This window comes from Pseudopodoces humilis, chromosome 3 (assembly GCF_049639895.1).
Source record: "Pseudopodoces humilis isolate 2021_Gansu_Grassland_sample_001 chromosome 3, ASM4963989v1, whole genome shotgun sequence".
In the NCBI taxonomy this organism is placed as follows: domain Eukaryota; kingdom Metazoa; phylum Chordata; class Aves; order Passeriformes; family Paridae; genus Pseudopodoces; species Pseudopodoces humilis.
The window spans coordinates 55,087,138-55,101,920 of NC_142202.1; the positions used below are offsets into that span (position 1 = coordinate 55,087,138).

The following is a 14,783-nucleotide window of genomic DNA, read 5'->3' on the forward strand; positions in this document are numbered from 1 at the left end:
AGTCAGCTTACTTGGACAGTTTTATCCCAAAGTTTGAAGAACAGCCCAATAGTATTTGGAAACCAGCTAGCAAAGGAACTAGAGGACTGGAAAAGACAGGAGCCAAAAGGACTTATTTTCAATATATGGATGACATCCTGATTGTGGCTGGAACCAGAGATGACTGTATACAACTTACTGTAAGTTTATTAAACTTCTTCGGACTGAGCGGGTACAGAGTTTCTAAAGAAAAGGCACAGGTTGCTAAAGAAGCAGTAGTTTACTCAGGGCTTGAGATCTTTGGTGGACACTGACAGCTCAGCAAAGAATGGAAAGAATCCATCTGTCGACTCCCAGAGCCCCATACTGTAAGAGAGATGCAAGCTTTCCTGGGAATGGTAGGTTGGTGTCATTTGTGGTTAGCAAATTATGGACTGCTGGTAAAACCCCTATACGGAGCATTAAAAGCAACCACAAGAGGAATTATCATATGGACTGAAAACTCTAGAGCAGCTTTTAAACAGCTGTAACACTCTAATGTCAGCTCCAGCACTGGGACTGCCAGACTTAACTAAACCTTTTGAACTTTTCACATATGGAGAGACTGAATGTGGCTTTGAAGGAACTAGCACAGCACCTTGGGAACCAATGCGGGGCTGTAGCCTACTTTTCTAAACAGCTAGGCAATGTTGCCCAAGGCTGGTCAGAAGGCTGTGGCAGCCACTGTCATCTTGATCCAGGAAGGCCAAGAACCCACCCTAGGGCGACATATTGTAGTGTATGTACCCCATGCAGTAGCAGCTGTACTGGAACAAAAGGAGGAGCATTGGTTATATGGTAACTGGATGCTTAAATATCAAGTACTGTTATTAAAGCAGGATGATGTTACCCTGAAAACAACCTCTGTTGTTAACCCTGCCATGTTTCTGTCCTCCACCTTAATTGACAATGAGCCTGAACATGACTGTTTACAGACTATTGAAGAGGTTTATTCTAGGCGACCAGACCTGAAGGATATGCCCCTGGAAAATCCAGATCGGGAGCTTTTTACAAATGGGAGCAGCTTCATGAAAAATGGCAAAAGAATGACAGGCTATGCAGTGACCACACAGGACAAGGTGATCAAGGTAAGGGCCCTGCCAGCAGATGTGTCATCACAGAAAGCTGAACTTATTGAACTAATGAGAGCCCTAGACCTGAGAGAAGAAAAGAAGGTAAATATATGGACAGACTCTAAATATGCATTTAGTGTTGTCCACACCCATGGAACCATCTGGAAGGAGAGAGGACTCAAGGTAATCAAATCAAACATGCTGAACAAATACTTGCCCTCTTAGAGAGCATTAAAAAACCCACAGAAGTAGCTATCATGCATTGCAGAGGTCACCAAAAAGGGAAAACCACTCCAGAGTTGGGAAATCACTTTGCTAATAAAGCAGCAAGAGGGATTGCAGAAAAAGGTATTCTCACAGTAATTCCACAAAAAGAGATTGATTTGTCAGGGTTCACCCCAAAATATGACCAAGCAGACCACAAACTAATTAAATTTCTTAAAGCTGAGATCACAGAAAGTAGATGGGCTGTTACACCAGCAAACCAGGTTGTAGTCCCACCCTTGATCCTTCAGGAGCTAGCTCAAAGAGAACATGAAAAAACACATTTTGGGGTTGAAAATCTTCTGAAACATCTAAAAAGGATAGTAATAGGAGAAGGAATGAATGACATTGTACAATCAGTAGTGAGCAAATGTGAAATCTGCTGTAAGAACAACCCTGACATGAGGAAAAGAACTGCGTTAGGAGTAACAAAAGCAGGGGATCTTCCTGGAAAATAAGACTTTGCGGAGTTACCATGCAAAGAGGGATACCGGTACATACTGGTATTAGATGACACCTTCAGTGAGCAGCCGGAGGCTTACCCCTGTCACACGAACACAGCCAAGGAAGTGGTTGTTGGATGGAAGTTTTGCTCCATCATATAATTCCGAGGTTAGGGGTTCCCTTGAGGATGTCATCAGATAGGGGACCATACTTGGTTGCAACAGTGGTTACAGAAGTTAGCCAGATTTTGGGAATTACTTGGGATCTGCATACACCTTACAGACCCCAAGCAAGTGGTAAAGCTGAACATACAAATGGGACTCTCAAAACACAAATTAGTAAATTTGTCAGAAAACATCCATGACATGGGTTCAGGCCTTGCCTATAGCTTTACTGAGAATCCACATACAACAAGGAGGAGGGATAACATCAGTCCCTATAAAACACTGTATGGCAAACCATATCAAATTCCACATATTCCAGGTGAAGTTCATGTGAAGGGGAAACTTGATTTGCAGAGATATCTAATGGCTTTAGATTCCACTTTGCAGAAGCTCCAGAATTACACTGTGCTACCCAGCCCTATAGGACTGAAACCACCTGCACATCCCTTCCAACCTGGAGACTGAGTCTGTCTTAATTGGTGGGACAGTGATCCTCTACAAGCTAAGTGGAGTGGACCATTCCAAGTTATGCTGGCCACCCTCACCACAATCAAAGTTGCTGGCAAAAGACCCTGGATTCACTACTCCAGAGTTAAGAAAGCTTCTGCTCCTGAAACAACTGTAAAAAGAGAGACTGATGCAGACGAAAACTTACTTTAAATGATTCCTCTTCTGTGTCTAAAGAACTGTTCACAATAATCATTATTCTTCTTTGCATGATAGAATATTTGACTGTGCAAATCATAACTACTGATACATGTTTATTACTGTTTATAATTGCTATTTATCTAGTGTCAGATATTTACTGTTAGATATTTACTGTTATTAGATACTTATCTAGTGTTACATATTTATTTACTATTAGATATTTATCTGTTGTTAGATGTTTATTATTGTTAGCTGTTTACTATTGTTAGATATTTATCAGTTATTAAACATTTATTATTAGTAGATATTTAGAATAGAGACTCGACAAGGTAAAGGCCTTGTCAAGCCTCAAAAGGGGAGAAATGATGCCTTAAGTTTTAGCTTCCTTATTTTCCATATTCTGTGCTGCCTAGGTGTGTAGTTTTGAGCTTCATATTAAAGTGTTAGTGAGCTCTCATCACACGGTAGGTAGACAAAACAATTCCTTTTCTAGCTTGATACCAAGGACAATCACTACAATGGACAGGACAATCAGGCCCAAAAGCATGAACAAAGGTGGACTGAAGAGAGAAAATAAGAAGGATGGGACTTCATAATGAGAAGCTGTGATTGGACAATTAACCCCAATATGAAGATGGACCAAAACTTGTAAATGTGAGACCTCATGACCGGTTGTCCACTTTGTGACCATTTTAGGTCCATCTTGGGTGAATCCCTGGCCAGGCTCTTGTACTGCCCAAGGTGTATCCTTTAAGGCCTTTCAATAAATACTACTTTATTCTTAATTCTGTCTAGCCTCTCTTCTAGGTCAGCCTTCTCAAGGCATCATCACCACTTAGGATTTCCTGCTTTCTAGGGTCCCCCCTCTTCGGTTTCTCCAGTTTGATTCCTTTTGACCTGAAAAAAATCTTAGTCTACTCCAGCTTCCTGAGGACCCATCTATACTACCATAATCTGTGTCCTGTAACAACACTTGTACAGAGGAAACAACTGCACTCTTGCAAGCTCCACTTTATGCCAATGCAACCTGTTTGTAGGGAGAGCTTGCACTAGTGTCCCTGCACAAGTCACAAGTGAAATCTCATGGTGAAACTCAGGTGTGGGTTGATAGAATGCAATTCTCTTGTTATGCTAATGAAACATAAAAAGCAAGTGTACAAACCAAACCAATCACTCGGTCTATCATGATTTCCTTACTTCAAATTCCTATCTGTATATAATCTTCTAGAGAAGCTGTCCTAATGAGGAAATAAAAGGCTTTTTCATGAGATCAATTTATCTGTTGAATAAGGATGCTTCCAAAAAATTGTGCAGATTTGCTTTAAGGAAAAATACTAACCCTAAGAAAAGAGGTTCTCCTAAACCACTGTGGAATTAGAGGAAGCAGTTGTTTGACATCCTCAAGATAAATCCCTAGAGCCTTATCTTTAGGTATTTGTGCAAAAAAGGTTGAACAAATTCAGGTAGTTCAAATTTGCTGACGTAAGTCCCCGATTACCCTTACCTTCAATATTCCAACCACTTATAGGTTTCCCCACTAAACTCTTGAAGGTTCAATCCCTCCCTTCTTGCTAGCCTCACTAGAAACTTCATAAACTGATTAGGTTCAGTTTCTTCCACAATGCATCAAAAATGTATAACCCTTTTTCAAGATTGTTTAAGAGTTACTTTCTGATAATGTGAAACATTTTTCCTTGCTCTTTTAAAAAAGTTATACAGATTTCTTATACAGCAGAGCCTCTGAAAAGGCTTCAATTGTTGATCTACCTCAGCAAGAGCTTCCCCTGGTTATTGCAATAGGCAAAACTGAGGAGCTCTCTCCTTGCCCTCTTTTGTCTGATACAGCTGTTCCGCCCTGTGCACTGCTCTCAGTAGGAAGGAATCAAACTGAAGAAGCAGAGATGGAGGCCCTAGAGTGGAAAAATCCTGGGTGGGCACCATTCTTGCTGTTTTCACATTCTTGTTGGTCACATCTTTCTTAGCTGGCCCTCTCTTATGTCTAGTCTCTCAATTTACCTGCGTGCATTCTCACCCATAAAACACAACTGTAGGATTAAATCAAGGTCCTTGGAGTTAGGGAGCCAGGGAGAGGTTGTGGCAGATGGAATGGTGTGGAGAACAAGAAGAAAAGAGATGGACAGGATGTAAGCAAATATAGTTCCTCTACCAATCCTAGACATCTGCATGTACATATTTATTGTGTACTCAATCTGTCTCTTCTCGTCTGCTTAAGACCATTTTGAGCTAAATATCCAAATGTTATTTATTTCTTTGTGATCTGCTGACTTTAAAATCCTAATTATCTTCTCATCTTCATTTTTTTCTCTTTCATTTTCTTTTTGTATTTGCTAAGCAACAATCTTTAAAATTACCTCACTGACTTTCCATGTATTTACCATTCTAATTTCATATCCTTTTCTTGTTTAAGAGCTAGTCCACAGTTTTTCCTTCATATTTCACAAAGTATCCCACCACAAACTCATTTTGCTTCATTTTTCAGTGATTTCGTTTCTTCCAGTGTAATCAGATAAAAATATTCCCTCCACTTAACTTATGAACAATTACAGTCAATTCTAGTTACCTAAATACTGTAAAACACTCTCACTAAGTAAAATCATTATTGCCAGCACCAGAGCTTTCACTAGCCACTGCTTCTCATTTTCACGCATGAGATTTTTGTTTAGTATGCCAGAACAACCTCAGACGAAATAAAAATCATAATGCCAAAGTTATGCAGGTGCCACAGCACAGACTGAAAAATTATCTACATTTTTACAGAAAGCCAATAGTGTGTGCTTAATTTATGTAACTGCAGATTATGAGAACAAGCAGTTCTTGTGATGCTAGACATCAAGACACTTTTTGGAGTTGAGCATTTATAAACTGAAGAACATAGTAACTTCTGAAATCTTATTTTTGAATGCTGCAAAATAAGATCTATGTTTAGCTGATGGAAAGATAAAAAATGGGATCAATACACAGTACCCTTCCTGAACACGTCTGTTCCCATTCTATAATTTTGTACAACGTTTAGCTCTTCTTCAGGCATCCAACAGAGATATATGCTTTAACTTGCATTCTACTTTATATCTATATCCATGGCATCTTATTCTTGCTCTTGATTTAGTCATCTGCAATAGATCTGTACTTGTCATCTATATAGACAAGTATGCATTACAGACCATCTTATCTGAAGTAATCTTCTGAGACACTTTTAAAGCTTTAAAGGTGCTGGGTACAAAAGGTAACATGGAGTTTAAATTGACCTGGAACTTACTTATAATGAACAACCTCACGGGAAACTTAACATAGATACTGGACATAAATACAAGTGATTCTCATGAAAGCATTCCTTACCTGTACCTTAAAGACACAAAGTATCAGAGGGTCTACAATGTCTTCAGTGTAACTATCTACAAAATAGTTACCTGTTGGCCTTGAGGACTCTGTAAAATCTGTGCAACAGCAGCAAGGGTGTCTGTGTTAGCAATCTGAGATACCCAAGGATCAGGTAAACTCTGTGCCACATTGGCTGGGGTAACTGGAGTCACAGGTGTACCTAAAAAAGGGAAAAATCAATATACCAAAATATTTAAACACAGAAATTAAATACAGTGTTAGAGAAGATAAAAAAGTGTTATTAAACACTGAGAAAGCAAATAAATTGAAACCATTTTTCTGACATACATTGAAAGCACATAGGAATAACACAGACTCACATCAGCATTCCTCAAGCAGCAGAATTACTTTGTGTTAGTGTAGTTCACAGTTGTTTTCACTATTGACCTCTTGGGATTATTAGCAAAAACACCGATGAAGGCAAAATAAATAGGTTTCACACAGTATTCCAAAATATTACATGGAAACTACATATACCAAAAGATAATTGTTAGCAATCTCTCTCTCTGCTAGTCTGAATCTCACTGGACTTGCACTTTATCTCCAGGAGGAGTCTGAAAGATTCTACTAAAAATTTCACCCTGCATCAGCTGGATTCATGAGGATTGCTTGTTTTATTGTTTTTTCTCAAGAGAAACACTGAGTCTAAATCAGTTCTGGTAATTAGTCTCATGGCATAATCCAGAAGAATCTTCCACACTTGCAAATATTTTTGCATTTATAGCTCAGAAGTAGAGATCCACCAATGAATGCTAAGTAGGACTAGATTACTGTTTTAAAAGTCAATTTGCATCAGAATTTAAGACTTATGATTCTAACAATTTAATGTAGTCATACTATATAAAAATAAAAAATACTGAGCTGGAAGATGAAGAAAAAGCACCCCAAGATCTGAAAATCTCACATAGTTCTTTTGCCAATGAAAACTAAGGTTAATTTGTCCATCTCGTTGCTTTTCAGCAGAAGATCAGCAAAAGCTGGGCTACAAAAGCAGGTGCCAAAAGCCATTTCTATCCGGCCAATTTCCAATATTCTAATCTCCAATTTCCCAACCTTAAAAAATTTTGATGAAGTGAAAAGTTAAAAATCCATTTTCCTGCCATCTACCTACATCAGCAAGGCAGATGCTCAGAGCACAAAATGATCAAGCCTACATTTACAATAATGTTTTCCTGTTTCCCTGATCTTGATGGTGTCTGTAATATTCTTTCTAGCATTCGAGTGAGATAATTCAGCATGTTAACAGGCAACATACCAAAGCTGACAGAAGTGTTTTGATTCAAAGTATGACTTCCATCTGGTTTTGTTTACCTGGTGTATTGTTGCTCATAGCAGCTGTAGTGCTGGGCAAGACAGGGGTCACAACGGGAGGAGGAATTCCTGCTGCCATATCCAAGAGAGGCTGAATAATTTCACTCTTGAAAACATTATTCTTCTGCCACAAATTAAGCACTCTAACAATTTTGCTCTAAAATTAAGAAAAGACAATAAAAGATCTGAGTCATGCTTATTTTTCTTGTTACTGATTGTGGAATTCTTAGCTAGCAACCTTAATCTGTCTAGACTGAAGGACCTTTATGTTTGCAAACAGTGAGGACAGTTATACAGTGTGACACCAAATATGTCTAAACTGTAAACCTGTGACTGATCCTAGGCAACAGCAAAGAGGTACTACACACAGGTGAAAACGTTCTCTCAACCAAAAATGTGCCTTTCATCTTGGAAGATGTCATGGAAGGGAAATTATTTTAAGGAAGCATTTTAAAGCATCACTAATAATTAAAATAATAAATTATTACTCTCCTAATTTTTTATACTTAACATATATAAATGTAATTCAGTTCTGCCTATGAACCAAAATCATGTATGTGCACTGAAAACTGGGCATATACTAAGACTGCTAAACATTTTTGTTAGAAAAGCAACTTCATATTTTGCAAGCTGTCTTGATGAAGTGAGGAATTTAAAAGTTTAAACTGGAACACAATTACCTGCTTACTGAAAATACATAGTAATATTAAAAAAGGTGGATTATGGGGAAGGAAAAAAAACCAAATTAAGACTTCATACAATTCCTTTAGCTGTAACTCATTGTTCAGCTTACATTTCTATTATATATTTTTCTATTACAATAGAAACATTCTATTACATCACAAACAGATCATAATCTTGATCTACTTCCAGACTTTTTTTCAATAAGCTTCACTTCCACCAAAAGGAAATATTTTGCATTATTTTGGGGAAAAAAAATCAGTTGCATTACAAAGAGCAGGAAATTCTTCACAGGATCTGGTGTTTGTTGTCACAAAGGTGATTTAATTACTTGAGTTCTATAAAACAAGAATACAGAGCACTTAACCACTGTGTTCAAAACGAAGAAAAAGATGTCTATTCGCCCAGAACTACAAGAGAATATTTAACTTAATAGAGAGAAGTGCTGAATTTTCACTGCATGGAAAATGCAATTTAGAGTTCCCTTAAAGAAATCTCTGAAGGCTTCCACTCAACGTTTTGGTATCTGAGCCTTCAGACTTCTTCTTTGAAGTCTGTATTGTAAGCAGTCCTTGTCGAGTCCACCAGAGGCTCTAACTTCCCTCATCTCTCCAGAATAGGAATATAAAACTGTGGCTCAGTATCTACCCACACCTTGCACTTTCTCTGGGCCAGACAAAGGTATCAGTGAGGTATTTTTCTTGTTACTTTAAGTGAAATATTACTGCATTTCTGTTTGATTTAAAAACAAATTCTACATTTGTTCATATAAAGATAACTGCTATGTTTCTCCATTATGTCTTTCAACCAAATTAAACATCAAAGTGTTACATAAACCAGGTACATATCTTGGTCTCTGACAGCTCAGTTTTTTGCTAGGCAATGTATAGGACAACCACTTTCGCAGCACAAAGACCTTACCATAATAATGAATCCATATGCAGCACAGCAGCAAGACTTAGGATTTCGAAGTACAATTTTATGCTGAGGTGAAAAATATCCTAGAAATGAACCTGACAGGACTTTTGTGGACCCTAAATAGAATAGGTTTTACTATCTTCACATGAAACACCTCTTATGCAATACATTAATTGCCATGCATTGAAACATCACAGGACAAGTAGTGCTATTTCTTAGCCTAGAATAAATTTACTACATACTTTTTAAAATCAGACACAAACTGAGTACTTGCATCCATCCTTGTTCCAAACTCTCCTTCTTCAATACATCAGGATATTTCTTTATATTTCCCAAAGTAGCAAGCTAAATGAATTTACAAAACACACTGATACTGCTAAAGGAATACAACTAAATGAATAAAAATGTAAGTTAAAAAACTGTGCTTATTTATAAAAAAACTACAGAAAAACACAGTGGAATTGAAGCAGCACAAGTTAATCACATAGATAACCTAAAACCAGGCTGGAAAAATGTCATTTAACTTAAATAACCTGTTCAGCAACACCTCAGTTGCAGAAGAGAAGACAGACATCCTTAGCCAAGTTTATCCAACCAAGTAAAATTTGCAGCTCCTGATACATGTTCCTGCAGAGGTCCTAACTACTCTAAAAAGGCAGGAATCCCAAGACAACACAATGGCTGAACGTGCCTTAATCACCTTCCATGGATGTCTTGGGTTTTCCTATCTCTGGTTGAAAAATACACCTGTAGGAATGCATGTAACTATTCTAGATATAACTCTTCCTGTAGCATTCAGCCTCAATACTTTAACTAATGACTCTATTACACAAATATCTGTGAAGACACAGCCCTTAGCATTTAAGAAGAAACACCACCTATTTTACAACTAGGGACAAATATGAAGGAAGTTAAAATGCCTGCAGTCTGCTATTTCCAGCCAGTCTTTCAGAAACAGAATTTGGTGGCTATCTCAACTACTGTGATCCAAGGGTACAGCTGAACTAGTGAGTTAAATTAAAGGTTTATTCAAATTAAACCTTATTTAGCTGCTGGATGATCATAGAATCAAAGGAAAGATGACCTTTTCAAAACTCTAATTAATCTCATTGGATGTATCTTTCTAATCCCCATACTAAGACAAGCAACATTAAGAAATATATATACAGGGCAACTTTATAAGTAGATCCCCTCCAGCAATAAAAAGTAAGATTAAAATCTTTATAGATGATATGCTAAAGACTGTTTTAACTAAAGGGCTCTGTAAGTGGTTTACCTTGTCATCACCAGGACAACGGTACAAGTTCTGGAAAGTGCTGATGATGTTATTGCTGAATCTTGGCGCAAATACATCCTTTTCTTGTCCAAACTGATGCCGGGACTGTCTCACAATGGAGTCAATGACATACAGACCAGGAACCTTGTACTCTGGTTTGCACTACAAAGAATGGCAATTTAAAAGAAGCATATGTGAAAAATAACCAAAACCATTAATGGCAGAGTAAATATAAACAATCATCCTCTCTAATTTTTAAGTGGTTCCAAGTATACTGAAATGTTCCCTATTTAATAAACTGTCCTGGAAAATGAACTTTCTCAAAAAACATCTAAGCTGTAATGTTTAAATTATCACATCTATATGCACTCTGAAGGTATGCAAATGGTGTAAAATCAATTTCTAACTGCTAACGAATTAACTTTTAAAAATCTATTAAAAAATTAACATACAATTTACATATCCATTTAAAATGTACACTCTATTTTAAAAGTGCTGCACAAAGCATGACCAAATCCTTAACAGTAAATTTGGACTAGCTGTAAATGCAATTTAGGATAATTTTGTCCTTCTTTATGATGAGAGTAAACACTAAAGTTAAAATTTGTTTGCTTTCTTTTACATTGTTGTAATTAGAGTGCGATATATCCTCCCCTGCAGAAGAAAAACATATTTATGGGGACACCTGTTTCGTCGAGTATGTAACAATGATATTTATCTTACAACTCTGGAAAACTTGCATAATTTACAAACAACATGATATTTATCAGGCATGTCTGCTAACCAAAATACTAATTACTTATGTAATTTTATTTTCTTAACAACTAATGCTAAAATTTTTGCCTTTTAATTACAAAGTAATTACAACACATTATTGCAACCAGTTTTAAGACAGAATGAAACACGGTCCAAAAATATAATGAAGTCATCATCAGAATACATTATGTTATGGATTCATTTAATAAATATTGGGTGTATATCACACAAAATGTTATGGAAAACATGAAAAAGGACACCCTTTTCCTTTGTGGTCCTGTAGACATATGCAACACACTAAGTTAATAATCTTTAATAAAGTGCCAAACAAACACTTCAGAATATTAATTTTACTATGCCCTAGATACAAATGTTCTGTTTTGAAAAGTGTTGATTTGCTAACACTTGCAACCTTTAGAAAGCCTTTCTTTAGCTTCTAAACATGCTTCAATGTATTTAAGCAAGGCATTCCCTATTTTTAGAATGTGTGCTATCCTTTTAGGAATGTATGTGCATCATTAAGCTTAAATTTATTATAATACAATGTCTTCAGAATATCACTTCAATGTACTGTATCTTCTGAAATTTTATTCAAATTATTAAACACGAGTACTTTGCATACAGAGCAGACAGGAATACAACTTTTCACAATATTCAAATTAATAAAGCTCACAGATATTTAAAGAGAAAACTCAGGACATACATTAGGTGAAGTATTTTAAAGCATGGCACATAAAGAAATCAAAATATGATAATAATGTAAAAATATAGATTATATGGAAAGGGCAATAAAATACAAGTAAAAAATTTAAAAAAAAAATTAAAACTGGGGCAGTGAACCTGCCTATCTCTAATCTCAGATGGTACAGCCTTTACACACAAATATTTACTTATTTTCTGAGTGAGTAATCAATAAGGTAATTTGATTACTCAAAGAAATTAAGTCTGGCTCTCCAATGGAATAACTTCACATATATGAAATGTGATCATTTGACTCCTGAAGTGATGTTTTTCCAAGGAATAAAATAGTCAACCAAAGTAACCAGTGAGTTAAGTGTCACAAAAAGAAGAATGTCATGGGCAATTACTTCATCTGAAGTTTCAGTAACCTCATGAAACTACAAAAGAAAATACTGGAGCTGTAAAGGATGAAGAACAAACTAACTGAGATGGCATTGACATCACTCTGGTCAGGTCTACAGCAGATTTTAATGGAAGATTCAGTCATCTTGAGCTTTAAGTGACTGCTTGAAGAAAAACATCCAATTATTCTCCAAACATACAATTTAAGCTCTTTAATAGCAAATATCTAGCTTTCCTCTGCTTGTCTCTCATTCTACTAAAGCAAAAAGTTATTATTTTAAGTTATTAAAGTTAAGTTATATTGCACATGTCACTAAATTGTTCATGAAATAATTAAAAACCCCTCAGCAAGACCTCCAAAGGGAATCATATAATCCAGGGTGATCATTAATAAGGTTATAAATAAGAACATACATCTGCCTTCTCTAATCAGCAATGAACAGTGCAGAACTTCCTCATCAAGTAGTACTGGACACTGAAGGCAAATGTGTAAAGATAACTCAAACTAGCTTGTGGAAGAGTCATAACAACCAGTCTCACTCCTGACAAATTGCCATTCATTCATGCAGAGGATGAAACTTCTCTTGTGCCTATGAACTGAACTGCCAATCACATCCACTGTAAATAAAAAGCAGTGTTTAGAACTCAGACAATTCTGAGTTAATGTCAGGACGTGAAACTGCAAAATGCTACTGGTCAGAGACGGATAAGTTGTATAACTGCTCTCCAACTCCTGTGTTCACCTGCAGCACTGAACAGGTATCAGAGGATAGTTATCCCTTTCTCAGACATGGATAAGTCAGAGCCAAGGACCCAAAAGACAACTACTTGACAAAAAACTAGCAGTATTGTGTTAAAGTATACTTCTAGTCTTTACTACTGCTTTGAAACACATACATAACACTTTTTTCACATAAGACTGATGTACTAGTACCTAAATATTTCATTCATAAATAGTTCTGAGACAGATGAAAACACCAGGCTGAAGGTGAAACCTGTTTACACTGTCCAGCCACTGGCAAAAGGCACTGCAGACTACACTGGGCAACAAGGAATAAAAGTTAATGAGCTAGACAGGTTACTAATACAGAGCAATCCAGACTGATTTGTAAAAAAGTAACAGAAGGAAAATTGCATCCAACATTGCAACATTAACAGCCTAACTTTAGCTTGTTTGTCAAATCTAAATTGCATTTTGGTCATAATTTTTTGCTATTTATAAAGAGAGAAGAAATTCAGTACCAGAATGACCAACTGAACAATCAGCTACAACATGGATAAGCAGGGAAGACTCACAAAATTGAATCCATGCATTTCCAACTGGAAGCAAAATGCAGTTTTAGCCAAGAATAATTAACTTTTGCAAGAAAAGAAAGTGCTATAAATTTTTTTGCTAGAAAGAATCTTTAAATTAATCCTACTGTCTTCCCAAAAAGTAATTCTAGTCTAGCCATATAAATATTTTTGTTTCAATTTACTTGCAAGAATCACCAACAGAAATGCTACATCTCCTGATACAAAAAAGATGAGGCTGAATCTTCCCTGCAGCTTTAAAATCAATGGGAAAACCTGGCAGAAAAACAAAAGCAACTGTCAGTAGCCAAACAACTGACAACTGTTTTGCTGTTAGCTGTTCACCGACGGTCTCTTTTAACATTAAATAAATACACACAGAAGTAGTCTTAAAACAGTATCCACAGTGATTCATATCAAAGAACAAAATGAACAGTGTTTGTTGTTCTGCATAATGGGTTATGATCTGCTGCCGATTACTAGCAGAAACTGAAAAATGGAAATAAAGTAACATGTGCTAAAAATATTAATCCATATGTGTACCTAAACCCCCACATGACTGACTTACCTTTTGAATGAATTTCTCAACACTCTGAACAACATGCTTGTAGAACTGAAAAATAAAATAGTATTTCAATAGAGAAATCTTAAGATGCATATACTTGCACAAGTAAGTTGATATATTGATAGCAAAACCAGAAGAAGAAACTTCGGATTATTAAACAGGAATCAAATACTACAGCTGAACATGCAATCTTCCTTAAAACACTTAATAGCATATAAAAAAGCTAATATCAGTGTTTCTTCTTTTTCTTGAAGGTTTTTTACACTGAATTATTGAATAACATGCTTATTTATTGAGAACTAGGAGAATAATAGAATTGTTTCACCAAAACACATGGTTACTTCACTGTACACAACTGAAGATGTTCACCTAATGTTACTAAACATGCAACTTCTCTGCATTCCATTAATTAATAGCATCTACTGCATACCTCTTCTTTAAAGTCATCCTGTCTTTCGTGGAGTTGTTTTTTTAAATCTCACATATAATCGCAATGGCTCTAAATCATGTCAATAATTGAGATAACCACTTTACACAATTAAATGTTGTCATTGAAATGATAAGAGTGGAAGTAGGATTTCCAAGTTGAGCACATGATAAAACATTTTGGTAAAATTTAATCACTAAATTAATAGAATCATCTATTATGATTTATGACTTAAGTTCAATACAAGTTTTCAGCATTTCCATTATACTGCAACACACAGGCTTTAACTTACAGAGACATACTTAAGAAAGCCACTGAATTTCATTCTTCAGTCATTAAATTAGTCTTTCCCAATTACACAAAACACCAATAAGCATTTTATTATCTGAAAATATATCAGCACTGTTAGCAAAGGATTGTAGATAGGAAGAGCATTAAGTTTGGTCTGTCCTCTTTTCTATCT

The 14,783-nt window shown here is 36.1% G+C and overlaps 1 protein-coding gene across 3 annotated transcripts in view; it reads right to left on the minus strand.

The window, feature by feature from the left end:
- SCAF8 (SR-related CTD associated factor 8) overlaps positions 1-14,783 on the minus strand; it is a 94,992-nt gene that overhangs the window by 60,547 nt on the left and 19,662 nt on the right. For all 3 annotated transcript variants that reach the window (XM_014263513.2, XM_005518417.3, XM_014263512.2), the window contains exons 3-6: positions 13,897-13,941; positions 10,197-10,358; positions 7,322-7,478; positions 6,040-6,170 (exon numbers count right to left, since the gene is read on the minus strand). In XM_014263513.2, coding sequence (XP_014118988.2) covers positions 6,040-6,170; positions 7,322-7,478; positions 10,197-10,358; positions 13,897-13,941 — 495 coding nt within the window. The remainder of the gene's footprint in view (positions 1-6,039; positions 6,171-7,321; positions 7,479-10,196; positions 10,359-13,896; positions 13,942-14,783) is intronic.